General features: G+C 31.9%; 8 protein-coding genes across 8 annotated transcripts, besides 2 other annotated features; 2 read left to right on the top strand and 6 right to left on the bottom strand.

Annotated features, from left to right (window-relative positions):
* Positions 1-14: 14 nt before the first annotated feature.
* TVAGG3_0430720 (pectin lyase-like family) lies at positions 15-1,362 on the bottom strand (the record flags this gene model as incomplete). Its single annotated transcript, XM_001320805.1, has 1 exon — positions 82-1,284. One exon carries the CDS (start codon positions 1,282-1,284, stop codon positions 82-84), a length of 1,203 nt encoding a protein of 400 aa, XP_001320840.1.
* Positions 1,363-1,937: 575 nt separating this feature from the next.
* TVAGG3_0430730 (protein ubiquitination) lies at positions 1,938-4,256 on the bottom strand (the record flags this gene model as incomplete). The annotated part of the gene is made up of 1 exon (XM_001320806.1): positions 1,945-3,933. The coding sequence occupies one exon, from the start codon at positions 3,931-3,933 to the stop codon at positions 1,945-1,947; it is 1,989 nt and encodes a 662-aa protein (XP_001320841.1).
* Positions 4,257-4,631: 375 nt separating this feature from the next.
* TVAGG3_0430740 (uncharacterized protein) lies at positions 4,632-6,787 on the bottom strand (the record flags this gene model as incomplete). The annotated part of the gene is made up of 1 exon (XM_001320807.1): positions 4,633-6,774. The coding sequence occupies one exon, from the start codon at positions 6,772-6,774 to the stop codon at positions 4,633-4,635; it is 2,142 nt and encodes a 713-aa protein (XP_001320842.1).
* A 1,008-nt stretch (positions 6,788-7,795) lies between these two features.
* On the bottom strand, positions 7,796-8,137 carry TVAGG3_0430750 (cellular response to nitrogen starvation; the record flags this gene model as incomplete). Its single annotated transcript, XM_001320808.1, has 1 exon — positions 7,796-8,137. One exon carries the CDS (start codon positions 8,135-8,137, stop codon positions 7,796-7,798), a length of 342 nt encoding a protein of 113 aa, XP_001320843.1.
* A 558-nt stretch (positions 8,138-8,695) lies between these two features.
* Positions 8,696-9,358, top strand: TVAGG3_0430760 (uncharacterized protein; the record flags this gene model as incomplete). Its single annotated transcript, XM_001320809.1, has 1 exon — positions 8,696-9,358. One exon carries the CDS (start codon positions 8,696-8,698, stop codon positions 9,356-9,358), a length of 663 nt encoding a protein of 220 aa, XP_001320844.1.
* A 444-nt stretch (positions 9,359-9,802) lies between these two features.
* Positions 9,803-9,898: a mobile genetic element.
* Positions 9,899-9,914: 16 nt separating this feature from the next.
* TVAGG3_0430780 (protein ubiquitination) lies at positions 9,915-10,919 on the bottom strand (the record flags this gene model as incomplete). Its single annotated transcript, XM_001320810.1, has 1 exon — positions 9,915-10,919. The coding sequence occupies one exon, from the start codon at positions 10,917-10,919 to the stop codon at positions 9,915-9,917; it is 1,005 nt and encodes a 334-aa protein (XP_001320845.1).
* A 506-nt stretch (positions 10,920-11,425) lies between these two features.
* On the bottom strand, positions 11,426-11,860 carry TVAGG3_0430790 (protein ubiquitination; the record flags this gene model as incomplete). The annotated part of the gene is made up of 1 exon (XM_001320811.1): positions 11,426-11,860. One exon carries the CDS (start codon positions 11,858-11,860, stop codon positions 11,426-11,428), a length of 435 nt encoding a protein of 144 aa, XP_001320846.1.
* Positions 11,861-13,782: 1,922 nt separating this feature from the next.
* Positions 13,783-14,848: a mobile genetic element.
* A 666-nt stretch (positions 14,849-15,514) lies between these two features.
* On the top strand, positions 15,515-17,102 carry TVAGG3_0430810 (major facilitator superfamily transporter; the record flags this gene model as incomplete). Its single annotated transcript, XM_001320812.2, has 1 exon — positions 15,551-17,017. One exon carries the CDS (start codon positions 15,551-15,553, stop codon positions 17,015-17,017), a length of 1,467 nt encoding a protein of 488 aa, XP_001320847.1.
* Between the last annotated feature and the right edge of the window lie 119 nt (positions 17,103-17,221).

The following is a 17,221-nucleotide window of genomic DNA, read 5'->3' on the forward strand; positions in this document are numbered from 1 at the left end:
TTGAAGTATAATAAATTTATTTTTATGATTTCAAATTCACGAAACAAAAGATACAAAATAAGAATACAATATAACAAATGGTCAATTAGATTGTACAAATTCATCTTGGACGTAGTCATCAGTTGACTGGCAGTTAGTTGTCCTCATAACTAAGCCAATTAAGATAATAAGGATCATCATGAAGGGACAAAGCACCAATATCTGTGACGAATACTCCTTTGGAGGTGGTAGTGCTGTTGCCTTTCTAATTCCTGGTGTTTTTGCAGCTGGAATCTGATACAAAGTATATTTTCCTTCAATTTTGTTGCAATCGCTGCAAACATCAGTATTTTTGAGTAATTCAGCATGGTTTGTGTCCAAACCGCAATGTTCCAGTCGAATAAATATTGATTTCGTCGGAGTTGGTGCTGCAGTCTTTTCTTCTTTCTTCTTTTTAGAACTGACCATTGATAACTTGCTCAACTTCTTCGTTGGAGCAGGTGTATACGAAATAACTTCAACAACAACTTTGTTATCTGCAATTACAGAATTTCGTAAGTAAATGATCGAATTTGTTTGAATTAAGTCGTCGCCTTCGAGAGTATTGTTGACGATGTTGTAATAGTCGAGAATAACTGGTCCTTCGATCGTAGAATTATGGAAAATCGCCATTGTTGAAGTTCCGTGGTTAAATGAGATGCAGCAGTATCTGCCATCGAAATTGTATGGTTTTACGGACTTAATACTTCCGGATCCGCTAACAATCTTCGAATGAGTAACATTTGTTTCAACCATCGTTTGTTCGCCGTTTATACAGTGTACAACGGAGCCCTGGAGGTCGGGTGCTATAACAGGACATCTGTCTATGGATGTTCTTTGTAATCTGATTGAATTTCTCGGATATGATGAAACATAAATTGCCTGGGCTGAAGCATAAGCTAAACAGTCCTTAAATGTACTGTCTGTAAGATGTAATGAGCCGTCTCTGATGTAAATTGCGCCTGCTTCTTTCTCAGAAACGCATTTTTCAAAGAAACACCTTTCAAAGTGAACAATTGCATCACGACCGTTCGATGTGAAGGCTCCTCCAGATATGTTGTTCTTGCAATGGAGGAAATAGCAGTTAAAAGCAGTAAATTGTTGATATATCTGTTGTGTGTTAGAACTTGTTGCATTATTGAATAGATTTCCATCGATTTTGATTGCTGAATGTAAAGAATATGAGAATAATGTATCCGAAACTTTTGTTGATAAAGATTTAAATTGAAAAGAATTTGCAAAATAAGAAAAACGTGATTTGTCCATGGTAAAGCTATTCATTCTGAGATTTGAAAATGGCATCATATCCAAACTCTTCTGTAAAGCTAACTTTCTCACAGTAAAATTCAACATTTTAAATATTGTCACTTTTAGCATTAAAGAAATTCTTCAACGAAAATCGAATCTTCTTCATTTTTACCCTGTTTTAATGATATGAACAGCAATCCTACTATTAATAGATACGCTTTTAAGGATATAAACTTCTCTATTTTCAGGATTATCACATTATCAATTTGTGATTTAGATCAATCTAGGATAAATAATTTAAGGATCGAATCAAAAATTGTTTAATAAATGACGCGCAACTGTATTAACTCAAATTAAGAAATTTGAATGAAAATCTTTGTTATCTAAGGAAAACAGTAGCTATTTGAAGTTATAATTCCAATGTTTTAAAAATATGAGCTATTAAACCAAATGATTATGGTTTCCTCAAAATATTTACTGATATTGAATTACAATTATAAATATTGATTCATTAAAAAGCTATATTTTTAATTTATTCCCTCATAAAAATCAATTCATCATAAATTCAAGTGTAACAAATTAAATCAAATTTCAGAAAATTTATTGATCTCAAATATATATAAATCAATTTTAAAAATATGAATTGAAATTAACAATATAACACGTAAAATCTTTAATTTACTGGAATAAGAATAGTCTTCCGTAGAATTCCACGTGAGACAGCATGAAAGAGTGTTGGCCAGCGTTGTTTTCTCCGTTCTGTTTAATTCTTATCATCTTAAACCTCTCAGACGGTTTGCAAGCGAACAAACCTCCCTTTCCTGATCCCTTCAAATTTGTCACTTTTGATTTTTGGTCGATGAAATCCCATTTCAAACCATCATTGGATCCTTCAACTACCCATGTCTGTGGATAGCAATTTCCTGATCCGCTGTATGTCTGCATGAAGTACATGTCTATTGAGACACTCATATTCGGGAACTTGAAGATAACGAAAGAATTAGGAGTATCAGGAGATCTCCAGTAACCATTCCATCCGCTATCAACGATATTCGATGCAGAAGAAGCACAATCAATAGCAATTTCACCTGCAAAGATTGGATTTCCCTCTGAAAACCGTTTGAGCCAGTCGAAATAACCGTTCCATTCTTTGCCAGGATCGTATTTGATGATTTCCTTCTTCTCCTGGTCCTCTCCGTAGAAAACTTCACCGAAGAACTCGATGCACTGGAGACAGAGACTTTCGCTGTCCGCCCAGTTCTTTCCTGTCATTCGTAATCTGATGTATCTGAACGGTTTGGAGTTGGAAGTATCGAAAGTATGGGATTTTCCGGGACCACGGAGTACGGAACACTTCGGCTGGTTGTGGAGAACTGTCCATTGGTCGTTTGGATCGTTTGCGCCTTCTAAAACCCAGGATTTGAGGTGTCCCATTTCACCAGATAGAGCTGTCCTCAAAGTATAGGATTTTACTTGAAGGCGACGGAAGGGCTGCTTCGGGTTCTTGCGGGCATCAAGGTCAAACATGATCCACATGTCAGGAATTGAGGCGGAAACCCAAGATTTGTTCCAACTTGGGTCAATAACCATCCAAATGTCACTTGTAGAGGATACTTCAATGATTTTGGAGGCTTTGCAACCATTCCGCTTCGAAAGGGCTGAGAAAATACCGGAATCTGGATCCGAATGAGAATACGGACATTTGATGGTGGCTGTTGGGCCATCGTCAAGTCCTTCGAAACCGTGATCGACAATGTTGATCAATGATGTCTTTAAAGTGTTCATATTGACACCAATACGAGATAAGATATTTCGGATACTTTTTGCCTCAATTTTCGTGAAAGGCAAGAAGTTTACGAGTCTAGCTCTAGCTTCTGCATTTTCTCCGAGGAAAGAAAGAAGCCAGTCCGCGAAATTTGATGTATCTTTTGTTTCGGCCGGGAGCTTCGTAAGAATGTCGTAAACCATTTGTAGAGGTAATGATTTGAATTGTGTCTCGTCCTTGAGAGTGTTGAAGTGTTCTGTGATGTAATCTACGTGATGTGAGTAATCAAGGCCATTTGTGCATAAATCTGAAGCGAATCGGAACATGAGGTCGAAGTCTGACATGTCTGTAACGAATTCCATGCAAGCATCGGTTAATTGACTCATTTCGAGATCTTTAGCGCAAAGAAGTAAGAAAATGGCGTTTTCGGACGTAATTGTGATCTCATTGCCCATAAGGGATTGGCATACGAGGTTAAATGGGCCTTTCATGTGGACATTTGATTGAATTGAAAGAGAATTCATGTTGTTTTGTAATTGGGCTGAAATTTTGTTGGATAGACTTGATGCCAAAAATGAATTGACCTTGAAGGATTGGTCTAAGTACTTGATTTCGAAGTCATAAAAGTATTGGAACTGAAGTTGATCAGAATAGCAAGCAGATGGGGGTGTAACGATCACTTCTGGGAACTTCTCTTCATCTTCGAATGAAAGGATTTCGAAATCGTACTGTGGACGGCCAATAATCAGTTGAGATTCTGTTTTCACTTGAGATTCACGAGATAATACAAGTTCGCGATCCTTGTCCGAACTGAATTGGATAATAGCCATACCATATCTCTTGAATGTAACTGGATGCAAAATTTGGCAGTTAATTGGGGAATATAATGAAAATGTTTGCATGATTGAGTTTGCACTCTCTCCAATTGATTTAAAGAAGATGAATAGTGATGTTGAAATTCGATGGTTGATGTGAATTGGTGAATTATATTTATGAATTACTCGGCCAGCAATGATAATTGGCTTTTGATCGCCAACACATTTAGTAACTGAGTCTGCATCTTTGTATTGAATAAGAGCAATGCCTGCTGCATAGCCTTCTGGTGAATCATTTAAATATTGTTTAAGAAACTTAAGTCTCTCGATATCACCATAGCAAGAGAAGGCTGCATAAACATCATTGAAAGCTGAGTCACATGGAATATTGTCTAAGTAGACAATTGTTCCTATTGATCAAAAAAAAAAATAAAAATAAAAAAAAATTCTGAAATTTCGATCTGATGTTTTAAGAACAAAATAAGGTATCCCTCACATGCATATATTATATAATATTTTTGATCTTTTGTGAAATATTAGCACATTTCTTATCGAATTGATCCGATTTTAGTTTTTATACTGTCATGGAGACTCTTAAAATGATATATTCCTGCAGTATGTAACAGTCTTGCATTACTATGTAATGAAACATGCAATAAAATTCATTTCAATAAATTATTTCAAAAAATCTCAAGCTGAACTATTAATATCTTGTATTTTGCTGTAATAGTAACAAAAATAGGACTAATTGTTTTAAAATTTGTTGATTTAAAAAAATAAATAATATTAAAATGCGTTTACTAATGCATCAACAAGTCTTGTCCACATAAGAAGTGTCTCTTCATCTGTTGAAGCGATATTAACAATTTCATTCTCCATTTCGTACCAAAGTTCTGCAGTTTCCTTTGGAAGCAAAGCAACAAAGTTATTTTTCTTCATGAGCATCGCAATGCATTTAAGAATTGTTGAAACTACGCCAGGATCAACACAAATTCTGAGTGCATTTGGAATTAAAGATTTTTCTGCTCCAGAAATATGTTTTAGCTCATCCAGATATCTTAAACATTTCGATATATGGAAGAATCTCTTGGTAAATGGTTGAATTGTCACGAGATTAAGTAATCCTGCAATTTCAACAAATCTTTTGTTGAAAAATAGCTTTCTTGACTGGTTCTCATTCTTCACAAATGGCGTTGGCATCTTTATTGATGACATTGCTACAACTTCTGAGAATTTTGCTTCAAATTCTGTTAAATCAGTTTTAACTCTGCTTGCCGACACTGTAGACATCAAAGACTCTGCTCTTGCGGCGAAGAATATCATATCATCCTTTTGATTATCTAAAAGCTTGAATTGCTTGAGATATAAATGAGATGATTTGACAATTTCGGATTGTTCTGAATCTGCAAGGTAATTATCGATCAAATTCTCAGCATGTAAAGCAAGGGAATTAGAATGAGCCCTGTCAACATCGCTTTTGAACTTTTTCAGGATATCAAAACTTAATTTTCTTTCAATAAAGTTCTCAAATGCCTCTGAAAGTTCATACATATCATCATAGCGCTTTTCTATTGTGTATTCCTTGAACGTTAGCGTATGTTTTTGGAGACCACCGCATGTATCGCAATGTTCTGGCTTTTCTCCCTGGCCAAGCTTATGTCTGCAGTCAAGGCAAAGCGAGGATGTGTCCAATTCCTTGTCTTCGAGGAAAGATTCCGGATAATTTTCGTCATATTTGGGAGAAAGGAATTTAATGAGATAATCAAATCTGTTTATGCTTGCATGGCATGTTTCCATCCTTTCCTGATCGAAAAAGATCTTTCCGCCGATACTTGAAACTGGATGAATCGGAATTGTCGGAATAACTCTAACAAAAAGGGTTTGGTAGCCTTGCATGACCATTGGACCATTATTTCCTATGGCTTCGAGTGTCTTTGAGCAAGCTCCTGTTGATCTAATTAAAGTAGAAAGTAATGATCCGTCTAAAGGAGTAACAATGAGGTCAATGTGCTTTTGTCCGAAATCTCCGAACATTGATGGTATATCTATGAGTGAATTTGACATCAAAAGCTCTTCAAAGTCGTTTTTATCTGCAGTTGTAAGTAAATACTCGCAAATTGAGTTGAAAAGCTTGTTATGAGTAGAGAAAGCAGATGATTTGAGGTAATCTGTGACTTCTGGTTGAAGGAATTGTGAAACAAAGAACTCATAAATGTCATGACGAGAATATTTGTTGTTGAACATCAAAATGAGGAGATTGAGGTGTGTCTTGGGAAGTAATTGTAAATATTTAACAATTATGTCATGTAAATTGTCTGCAATGCCTTCGAAAAATCGATTATTTGTTTCTGTCTTCAAAAGTTGTACATCTCGGCAGAATAAGTCGATAATAGACTCAGAAACTGATTCTATGTAACGGTAAGTCGTTGCGTTGCGGAAAAACGGAACAACGGCCTCTAAAAATATTCTGTGTTGAACTTTTTGAAGTAACTGGCAATAAAAGCGATATCCGAATGCTATGTGTTCGTATGATGAGAAGTAGCCGTAAATTGAAGGGATTGTTGAGTAATAAAATGCGGCTAAATTTGAAGAATCAAAAACATGCGATGCAGAGTTTGTTAGGGTTACTAAATCAGCTGGGTTATTCAATAAGTGATCATATATTTGTGATAAGTAAGATTTAGTTTCTGGAGTGATTTCATCAGGATTATTGTCTGCATCTTGATTGATATAGTCATAGAACTCTTCTTTGTTGGATGGGAAGAAGTGTGGATAATAATCATTATTATAGAGGTGTAATAAAATCAAATGACGTTGTTTTCTCAAAATTTCATGCTTACACTCCTTAATTTCGCTATTGCATGCTGAGTTCATGGATTTAGTGTTGGATGGAACAAATTCTTTCATTCTTTCATACTCTAATTCCATGTGAAATATAAAAAAATAAATAATGCGACTTTACAATTATCGCAGTCCGATATATAACCACAATGACACCTGTTTTTGATTGCAAAAATGTTTTGCATGTTGATTAATTATGAGTTCATTAATTTTTATGGCTGAATTTAAATTTGTGATTAAAATTTTGGCCATAATAAAGAATAAAGTATTACATTAAGTTCTTCAAAGTGTACATAAGCTTTTTATTATGTTTCTGTATGCTCGATATGGTTTATTGGTGCGGTTCCAAGGGAACAAGTTTTAATGGGGTCTACACATAAAGTCCCCTATTAAGTAGACGTTTAAAAATGCAAGAACTTTGTGATTTCTTTCATCAGAAGGCAGATGAATATATTCAAGAATGCGACAAACTTTATGCATATCTTGTAGAGCCTTATGTGTCTTTCGATCTTCAGCCAAAAGAAACTTCGATTACTACAATGCCAAAGCCATTATTCATCGATTCAGATTCTAATACATCAATGGAAAGAAAATTGTCAGATGAATTATTCAAGCTTTAAGTTCATATGTTTTTCCGCAAAAAAAAGTTTAATATTTTCAAAACTGAAAGAAAAAGTAATCAATAATTTAGCTTGAAGCTGATACCTGTTATCTAATCTTCAAGATCTAATCAGTTCTATGCGCTGTTGCTTATTTCCCCAAAATTGCAAAAAAAAATCAATAATTTACATAATTTGTTTATTATCGTGTTGAATAATGTTTGTTAATACGTAAATAAAGAATAATTTCTTCATTGTATTTATTAATTGCTTATCGATTTTTTTATCGATTTGGTAAATTAGATTTGAATATTAATTATGCTTCGGTGTTTGGTGCATGATTCATCATTAACTCCGATTTATATTGAAAAAATCCTTTATAATTAGAAAAATTCAAAACAAAATTAAAATATTTAGAAAAATAAAAGTAAGAATTAACACTATGTAGATTTAACAATTTTAAAAATGGTACGATTTAACAACGATTAAAGTTATTCAAATGAAAATTTTCACAAAAATCCGTAAGCAGAGTCAGAACTATAAGTACAATGAAGCATTTGATCTTCTGATTTATGCTTTTCGTATATTGCTCCAAGGTTATCGCTTGGATTTGGTAACGTATTATCAACAAACAAGAAAATTGCATCCTTTTCGTTGATATCAAGTCTGTTTCGTACGCAATAAACAAAATTTCCTACTGAAAGAGTTTTTGTGACAAAAAATTTTTTATTTTTGATATCTGGTAAAGTTGTGCAGTGTGGATCGCGTTCGACGATGACAGGAATGTGGTCTGGGTATTTATTGAGCATTGTCATTATATTATTAGATCTGTCAAGACTTTGCAACTCCATCAAAATGGATTTTTAAAATTTTGTCAGATTTTCGGATCTAAAAAGGAATTATCAATTTTGAATGTAAAAGTATTTGAATGTAATTTACCAAAATTTTGCCACTTTATCAAATATTGAGATTTTTCTAGGTTTCTCCTGTGTGATCGAAGTATCAGTTGCATAACAAAGCAGAAATTCTTTGTTGCCAGCTAAGTAAACATTTCAAACCATTAAAATGCGTACAAACTCTATTCAAGTTTGAGAAATGCAAGAAAATACTGCTGGCCTGATTATTTTGGCAATAAAGATAAATTCAGCCAAACTAAAGATGGAACAAAACTCTCTGATACTACAGGCTCTAACAATTATTACGTTTTTGTTTGCATTTTTAACGAATGCAAAGAAAAAGGCGCAATTTATATCAAAAGAACTAACGAAATCTGCACATTACTTGAAGATAACATATTTACTAAATGCCAATCCACTTCAGAAGGTGGATCTGTTTACTATTACTGCTATCAAGGACAGTTTGTTCAACAACGAAATTCTTATTCTGAATCAATAGCAAAATACGGTTACATGTCATTTCGTCAATGGGTTAAATCTTCTCCTGATTATAAAAACTACGCTTTTCAAATTTCAGTTTCAAAATGCGGAGAAAGTGAATCAAAAGGATGGTATGCATTTGATATTGCATGGGGTGATCTACGTTTTGAGAATAACAACATCACTTACAACAAATGCAGTCGATGTTCATCAATAGATAGTGCCCTTGATGGAAAATCAAGTACATGTAATTTCTCAACATTCAGAGAAAACAACCAAACTGGAAGTCCATCTCTTGAATTTGACAGTAATTCTCCTTCATTGATACAAGCAGTTTCTTATTGCAATGTTATTGGAAATAAATGCGGAACAGACAATTCCCAAGTTCTATTTTGGTGTAATTTGAATACTACTGTTGATCACTGCGTATTTTTAAATAACACTGCAGCATATATGTTTTATATTAGTAAAGGTTACACATTGACTATTACAGATTCATATGTTAAATCCAATTCAAAATCAGGATTAGGAACTGTTACATTTAAAAATGAAAAAAGTAATTCTGATCTAAATGAACTTTCACATTTTTATACAGAAAATTGTTTCATAGAACAAAATCAAATCACTTTTATATTACCTTATTTATCTAAATTTGCAGAAACTTCATCCAACGTATTTCAAAATTTCAAAAAATAAAAAAAGTATTTTTGAAATGTTTAAATGCGAAGAATATGATTTCAAGTTTAAGATCCCGATTTTTATGATATTCCTTATCGTTTTGCATATTTTGCTTGAAAAATGTCTGAGAAATTAAATTTGATATAAACTGAAAACTATTGAACTTACGTAAAAATGACACATATAAATTGTTATTAACGATATTACATAATATCAAGCTCAAGAAGAGATTATTGATTCTCATGTTGAGGGTTTCTCAATCTTGTGTATCAATCCAGAAATCATGAATAAGTGCTTGAAATTTTGTATAACACGGAGATAGAATTGAAAACTTTGGCCAACAGCACTGATTTTGTTAACAAGCCGCTTCAAAAACTGAAATTATGTCTAAATTAAAAAGTTGCAATCAATAAAAATATAATGTAATATGAAATAAAATCATTTAAGAGAGCTCTTAATTAATTAATTCAAATTTTTGACAACTGGTATGAAGCGTCATTGAAAATTAACCTTAAACATCTTAATTGAAGGCCATGTCATAGGGGCATAAGGTCACCCCCAAATATGACAAACCTTATTCAAAAATTATTATTCTATCTTCAGAGTTCATCTCTTGTTGAATTTCTGCAATCATATCCTTGATATTGAGATAGTGATCGAGAAAATCAAGGAAATTGTTATAATTATTTTCAAGTCCAAAGCGAATTGCTTTTTTTAAATTAATTCTTGATTCAATTATTGGAGGAGTAAAACCGTAGTTTCTATTACCTAAAAAACCATTACCACGAATTATATATTCATAATTTCTAACATCGTATTGCAATACAACATATATCATGTAAGGAACTCCTTGATAATCTTTTAAGCTTTTTAATTTTTGAAACACAGAATAAGGATAGTTTTTAATAACTTTAATCCAGATTGGGATTCCATCCTTACATAAAGCATTACAGTCATCCAAAGAATTGATAAGAGAAATAATTAAGGGGTAATTTCTGCAGTATTCATTTGTTAACAAAATAATGGCATTTTGAATTGATTCTTGATTATATCTCCCTTCAGATAAGCAATAAGTAACTATTTCTGGTCTTTTTAAAGCAGACTCCAAGGCAGAAATGTTATTTAAATCTATTCCATGAGTAAATAACACACCATGAAATTTAATGATAAAATCATAACCCTTGTTGCTCTCTATTAAATCTTTATAAAATTTTCTTAAATCAATATGGTAAAATTCCTTATTTGTAATAAATATTTCTACCATTCTTTCTGTGAGTGTAATATAATAATTTCTTAAAATATCTTTATAATTGCAGAAGAAACCATTTTCGAGTGCGATTAGAAGTAACTTTTCCAAGAGATTTTTATTATTATTGTATGACCATAAGTTATGAATTATTTCGGATATTATCTGGGAATCATTGTTTAGGTAGTGTGATTTGTTCGATTTAATCAATTCCTCAGCAATTTCGAATGATTCTCGATTTATTGATTCAACTAAACAACATTTTGGAATACGCTCAATGAAATTTAGAATATATTGTGTCAACTGAAGTGATTTGGCTTTAACTGAATTCATGAAAATCAAATCAAGCAACTTTGAATCCAAATTTTCTTGGTTGATAGTGTATCCCGTTTTGAGCATTAATTCAGCTGCTTTGATGTAGTTTTCTTTAAGAGCGAAAACAATGGCGGGTATTTCATATAATAATCATTTCTTTGGATTTTTTCAATCATTTTTTCGATAATGAGTGAAGAATTTTGTATCCCCCGTATCATTAAATGTGGAAGTGCATCAATTAACTCATTTTCTTTGTAAAAATTTCCATCAAGTAAATATTCCATAACATCGTATCTCTTATACTTTGATGCAATGATCATTGGAGAAAAAGATTCAGGCTTTATATCAGGTTTTTTGTTTTGAATAATTTTAATGATGTGAATGATGTATAATTTTGACCTCTTAAGTTCATTATTTATTTCCCTAGAATCATATGTGTCTATTGATCGAATAAGTTCATGTCTTTCATAAAGTGATAAACGTTTTTGAGTTTGTTTCATGAGTTCTTCACATATTTTCTTTAGCTATAATTGAACAAAGCATCCAATTTCTTCTAAAATATCTAAAATTTCAATGGAATTCTTTTCAATCATCTTTTCAACAGCCATTTCAATGATTTCATCATTTAATTGATCTGGTTTTAACAGTTTGAGAATTAATTTGAATAATGTAGCGCCACTAGAATAGCATCTTGATTTATATGCTTCTGTTAATAATGATGAATCAATAGATGAATGATCATTGTGTTCAATCAAAAACTGCACCTTTTCAATAGAATCCCCTTGAATAGCAAAAAATAGCATTAATTGATTATCGTTAACCTCATTGAAGAAGTTTGGATATTTGTTTAGCAATGTATTTAATGTTTCTACTGAGTAATGTTCAATCAATTGTTTTTTGAAGAATCCTTTCTTTTTGATTTTGTTTACTTCTAATCCATGATTAATCAATAATTGCATTATTTTCTCTTGATGTCTTTCAAGAATATAAACATGAGATCTTTTTCCGAATTGATCTCTGCCATTAACACTAACTCCTTGTTCTAGCAAATATTTGACAATTTCATTGCTAAATGATTCAATGCCATATATTATTAATGATTTTTTGTTGTTAATCTTGAGTTTTATTTATGCGCCATGATCAATCAAACATTTGACAGCATCAGAATTTCTTCCTTTAATTGCTTTGATTAATGCTGATTCTTCGTAAGACTTATTTGATTTGACTGCTTTGCAAACTATAGTAATTCTAATTTGCATACGTCAATATGATGGACATATTGAAGTAAAAAATGATCAAGATCTGATTTACAAAGGTTTGAGCAACAAATGGAAAATACGTCATAGTTTGCTCTACTAATTCCTGGATGACAATTTTTGTAATCAATCTTTATTCCTTTGGATAGCATAAATTCAATAACTTTATAATTGTTTCTGCGTATTGCTGAAGATAGAATTTCTTGTTGCTTGATATGCTTGAGAAGTTTTTTCTTATAAAAAATTTTAAAAATATGAAAGTTTCCAGTTTCGATGACGAGATTGAGTTGTGTGAGATTCATTTTGTATCTATTGTCACATAAAAATTCGAAAACCTTTTCATTCAGTGGATTTAAGAAAGATTGAAAATTCTCATTATCGATTAAAGTTCTTGCTTCAAAAGAAATTTTTGCCAAATCAAAAAATTCCAATTGAAGTAACTGAGTGAACACATCTCTAAGTTTGTTGTACGCACAATAACAATATGCATTGAGGTTCAAATTTAGCAAACAAAAGCTTGGATTTAAGTCTTTACCTTCAAAATTTGTTAAAATCCAATCTGCAATTTCGTTGTGATGAAATTCGATAGCTGTCAGCAAATATTGGCTAAAATCAAGTCCAGATTCATTTAAAATGTTAATGATATCGAAATTACCTGAGATGACAGCAAGTCTGCACGTGTTTTTTGTTTCTTGAACACCATTTATCTTCAAAAATCTGAAAATTTCTTCGTTTCCTGAAATTGCTGCGCAATCAATAGGAGAATAAAATTTACTGCGATCACTATAAATGTCTGTGTGATCAAGGAAGAAATCTTTGAACTCATCAAATTGATTGTTTGCTATTAATGATACCATTTTAGACTCGTTATCTAAATCTTTTGATCTCAAATACAATTGTATTCATCTCTAAATTTGTCAATTGTAGGCTCGAAATACTTTGAGTTACTTTGAAAATCGCGAATAAATCTTTGCACTAGATATTTTAGTTTAGGATTTGCCAAATTGCTAGGATTAATATCTTTAAATTTACCTTTAAATATCTGAGCCCAGATGTCTTCGCATATTTTATAAAAATCTATTATTGAAGGTGGTATTTCACATCTAGTTATTTGAGCTGCTGTCATTTAGGAAGAAAGGTAAATAAAAAAAATTTTTCACGACTTATCGATTTTTCTTGACTGCACTAAATCCCCGTCTTATAAGATGACTTATATAGTTAAAGTTTGCATAGCTTACACTCCTAAGAAAATTAATAGATCTTGGCTAAAACATCGATTTGTAGACCTAGTTTATTGATCAAAAAAAATTGCATGTATAATTATCTGAGGCCTATAAAAGCTAATTTTGCTTGATTTATTGTATATGAATGTGTAAATGAAAAAAAAATAATAATAAATTGAAAATGCTATAAAAACCAGAAAATATCTAAATTATCTTCATCAAGTATTTTTATAAAATTTGAATGATATTTCCCGTCTTTGAACCTAGTTCAAATCGATAATTGCAAAATACTTGTGCAATGATAAGATGTTAAGAAAGTATTTTTGCTAACCATTAACATATAATTTGATGTGTTTTCAGCCTTATTATATCAGTTCTTTCGATGTCAAGTTATAAATTAAGGGTCCACTGTAAGGCCAAATAAGGCCTATCGTCGTCCCAAAAATATTGCTCGAGATGGTGTTTTACTAAGGCCCAAAACTTAAAAAAACTCAAAAAAATTAACTTTACTCTTTTGAGATCCTTATCAGATATGCATCAATTTGATGCAGTATCGCAGTTCGAATTTGATTTTTTAATGTAGATATACTCTAACATTCTTGAAAAAATGCAAAATAATATTAATTAAGCTTTTCATTTCTGTATCATACACGAAACAAAATCATTCATTATACTAAACTTTATCAAAGTTTGAATAATGAAAAAAAAAATATATCTAAATTTTTACATTGAGTCTGCTATTGATATGGTTAATATTAAATCTTGTAACAACGGGCATTGGCCAAAATAATACCCGCTAAAATACACAATTTTTTAAAATTTTATCAATTTGTTATGGTGCATATTTATGACAATGAATAAAATGCTTATCCTTCATAAGTAAATACATAATTTATGCTTAAACACAAAAAATAACACGAAAATTTTTGGCCAACATATCAAAACTAAGGATAATGTTTTGAATATATAAGCAATAATACTTTGTCTAGAGAATTAAATTTGTGCTATCTAATTGTCAATTCTTGGAATTTTTTTTTAATGCAAGATATCCCGGCATTGGCCTCAATGAATATAAACTACATGCATCATAATATTAGTTTGTAATAGCATAAAAGCGAAATTCCTAATTTCTTCTCAAATAAATTCCTAAAAAAACATCGGAATTAATGATTGGAAATAGGTCAAAAAAATTCCTAATATAAAACTTATACTTAAGATAAAATCAAAATTCGAAAATATCTATTTTTCAAAACACGCATCCAAAAGCGAAAAAATTCGAAAAAATCATGTTCTTATAAAACTCGCTGATTTTGCAATTTTTATGTGATTTGAAGTGATAGAATGTATTATCATCTTACTAAAACATATACTTTATTGTTACATTCACAAAATATTAATCAGAACACTAGGAAAAGTGGATTTTCAAAAAAAGACGATAACGATTATTTGCAAATCGCCTTTCAATTTTTACAGTGGACCCTTAAAATTGAGATTGACAATCTCAAAAAAAAAATATTAAAAAATAGTCTCTTCATGATAAATGTTTGTTACGTTGTGTTAGATAGTAGAAAATGCTATATGATTTGATCTCAATGCATGAAAAAATCTTAGATTTTTTAAAAATTGGCCCGATCGTTATAAAACTTAAAATATGAGTTACAATAGTTATGTAGATTGTATATATCGAAATGATGTTATAAATCTTGATTGAAAAGGTGTTCAAAATTTTTCAAAAATTATAAATAATAACTATATCAATGAGTATATTACAAATTCCGTTAATTGTAACAATCGGCTCCTTTTTGCAAAAGTGTCAAAAAAAATTAATCATTGTTTTCATCAATTGTGTTGATAGTTGATAAAACATAAGAGTTTCTCGATCATTTTTGGTATCTATAGTATATTAATGTCATATCAAATTGTGTTCTGTTCGGTCGTCATAAATAGAAAAAAAATGAAATTATTCTTTGCAATGGAATACGTGAAGTTTGCCTCAAAACTCTTTAAAAGTCATTTCTTATTTATCATAAAAAAATTGTGGCAACCCCGTATTGTTAAATTCATTGAATTTTTGTGAGGAATCTCAAAATTGAGACAGTTATTCAATTTCAATGATTTTAAATTGAGAACAAAACGGAATTTCAATTTTAGCAACAGCCTCTAGAAATATATGGCTCCTGTTACAGACACCAACAATACTGCCAATGAAACAGCGGAACAAGCAGTTCCATCTCCAGTTGTTAAAGAAGCTCCAGAAGATTCTGAATGGGTTCCACTTGCAAAGAGAGATAAAATCTCAATATGGAGAATCTTCGGTATATGTGCATCAATGTTTGGCTTTCAAACAGTCTTTACAGTCGTTTTCGGTCTTCTTTCTCCAATCATGGATTCCGCAGAAATTGCAATTCCTCAAGTTTACAGATCTTGGATTTACCTTATTGGTCCACTTGCTGGATTTATCTGCCAACCACTTGTTGGTTTCTACTCTGATGGTTTGCACGCTAAGATTGGCAGACGCCGTCCATTTATTATCACTGGCGCTATTGGTTCTATCATTGGTTTCCTTTTCCTCTATTTCTGCAGAGAAATCGGAAGAGGAATCAGCAAATCAAACCCTCGTCCAGGGAGTATTGTCTTCCTAATTATCGCTTTACTTCTCGATTTTATATCTGTCAATCTTCTCCAAGCTCCAGCAAGAACAATTATTGCCGATCTCATTCCAAAATCACAACAAGTTCTTGGTAACTCAATTGCAGCAGTTCTTCTTGGTTTAGCTCAAGTTTTCTCTAACTTCATTGGAGGTTTCAATGCTGCTAAGCATACATCACTCAACTATCAACAGCTTGTAATCATCTGTGGTATTGTTTTCATCATTGTTAGTGTTACCATCACTGTTTTTACAGCTCATGAAGAACAATTTACAGATGAACTTGTCAGACCAAATCCATTTGTTGCCATTTTCAGACAGTTCAAGGCAATGCCAAAGCCATTTTGGAGAATTGCTATTGTTTACTTTTTCTCATGGATGGGCTACACTGAATTCAACAATGAATGCTCAAGTTATGTCGGAACAGATATTTACAAACTCCGAGGAAAGGATTATGATGAAGGTGTTAGATTTGGCTTAATCATCATTGGTGTTTCATCAATCCTCGTTATGATTTGGTCTTTTGTCCAGGATATGGTAATCAAATGTATTGGTCTTAAGATTTCATATGCTCTTTCTCAGATCATCGAAGGTGTATGCCTTATTCCAATCTTCTTTATCCATAACAAGTGGGCTGCCCTTTGTCTTTTGACACCATTAGGTATTGCTTGCTCTGTTTTCAACTCTATTCCTTATGCTATTGTTGGTATGTGCTCCAAGAACGAAGAAATGGGTACATTGATGGGTATCCTTAACATCTTCGTTGTCGTTGGTCAGCAATTAGCTAACTGGATCATTGGATCTGGTATTGGTGCTGCAACACATGGAAAGAAGGGACCACTTCTTGGTTCAGGTTGTGTTTTCGCATTCATTGCTGCTATTTTATGCTTCTGGATCATCGTCCCAGAACAAAAGCCGGAATCACTTGACTTTGATGAAGATAAAAATGATCTCCCAGCCGAAAAGAATGATGATGCAGTTGAACCTTAAGATAACATTTCATAATTTGTTTTATTATGATTTTATAAGGTAAATTCATGAGAATCCGCCTCTTTTTTAAACATCGATTTTAAAAACATGTCTTATTTTTCCTCTGAGCGTTATCTGTTAGAATATTCTAGCTCACAAGTTAAAATTGGAAAATCAAAATAATGCATTTCTAGAATTTGACAGAAATTTTAACTTTTTAGCTAT

The sequence above is a fragment of the Trichomonas vaginalis genome, chromosome V (assembly GCF_026262505.1).
Source record: "Trichomonas vaginalis G3 chromosome V, whole genome shotgun sequence".
Classification (NCBI taxonomy): Eukaryota; Parabasalia; order Trichomonadida; family Trichomonadidae; genus Trichomonas; species Trichomonas vaginalis.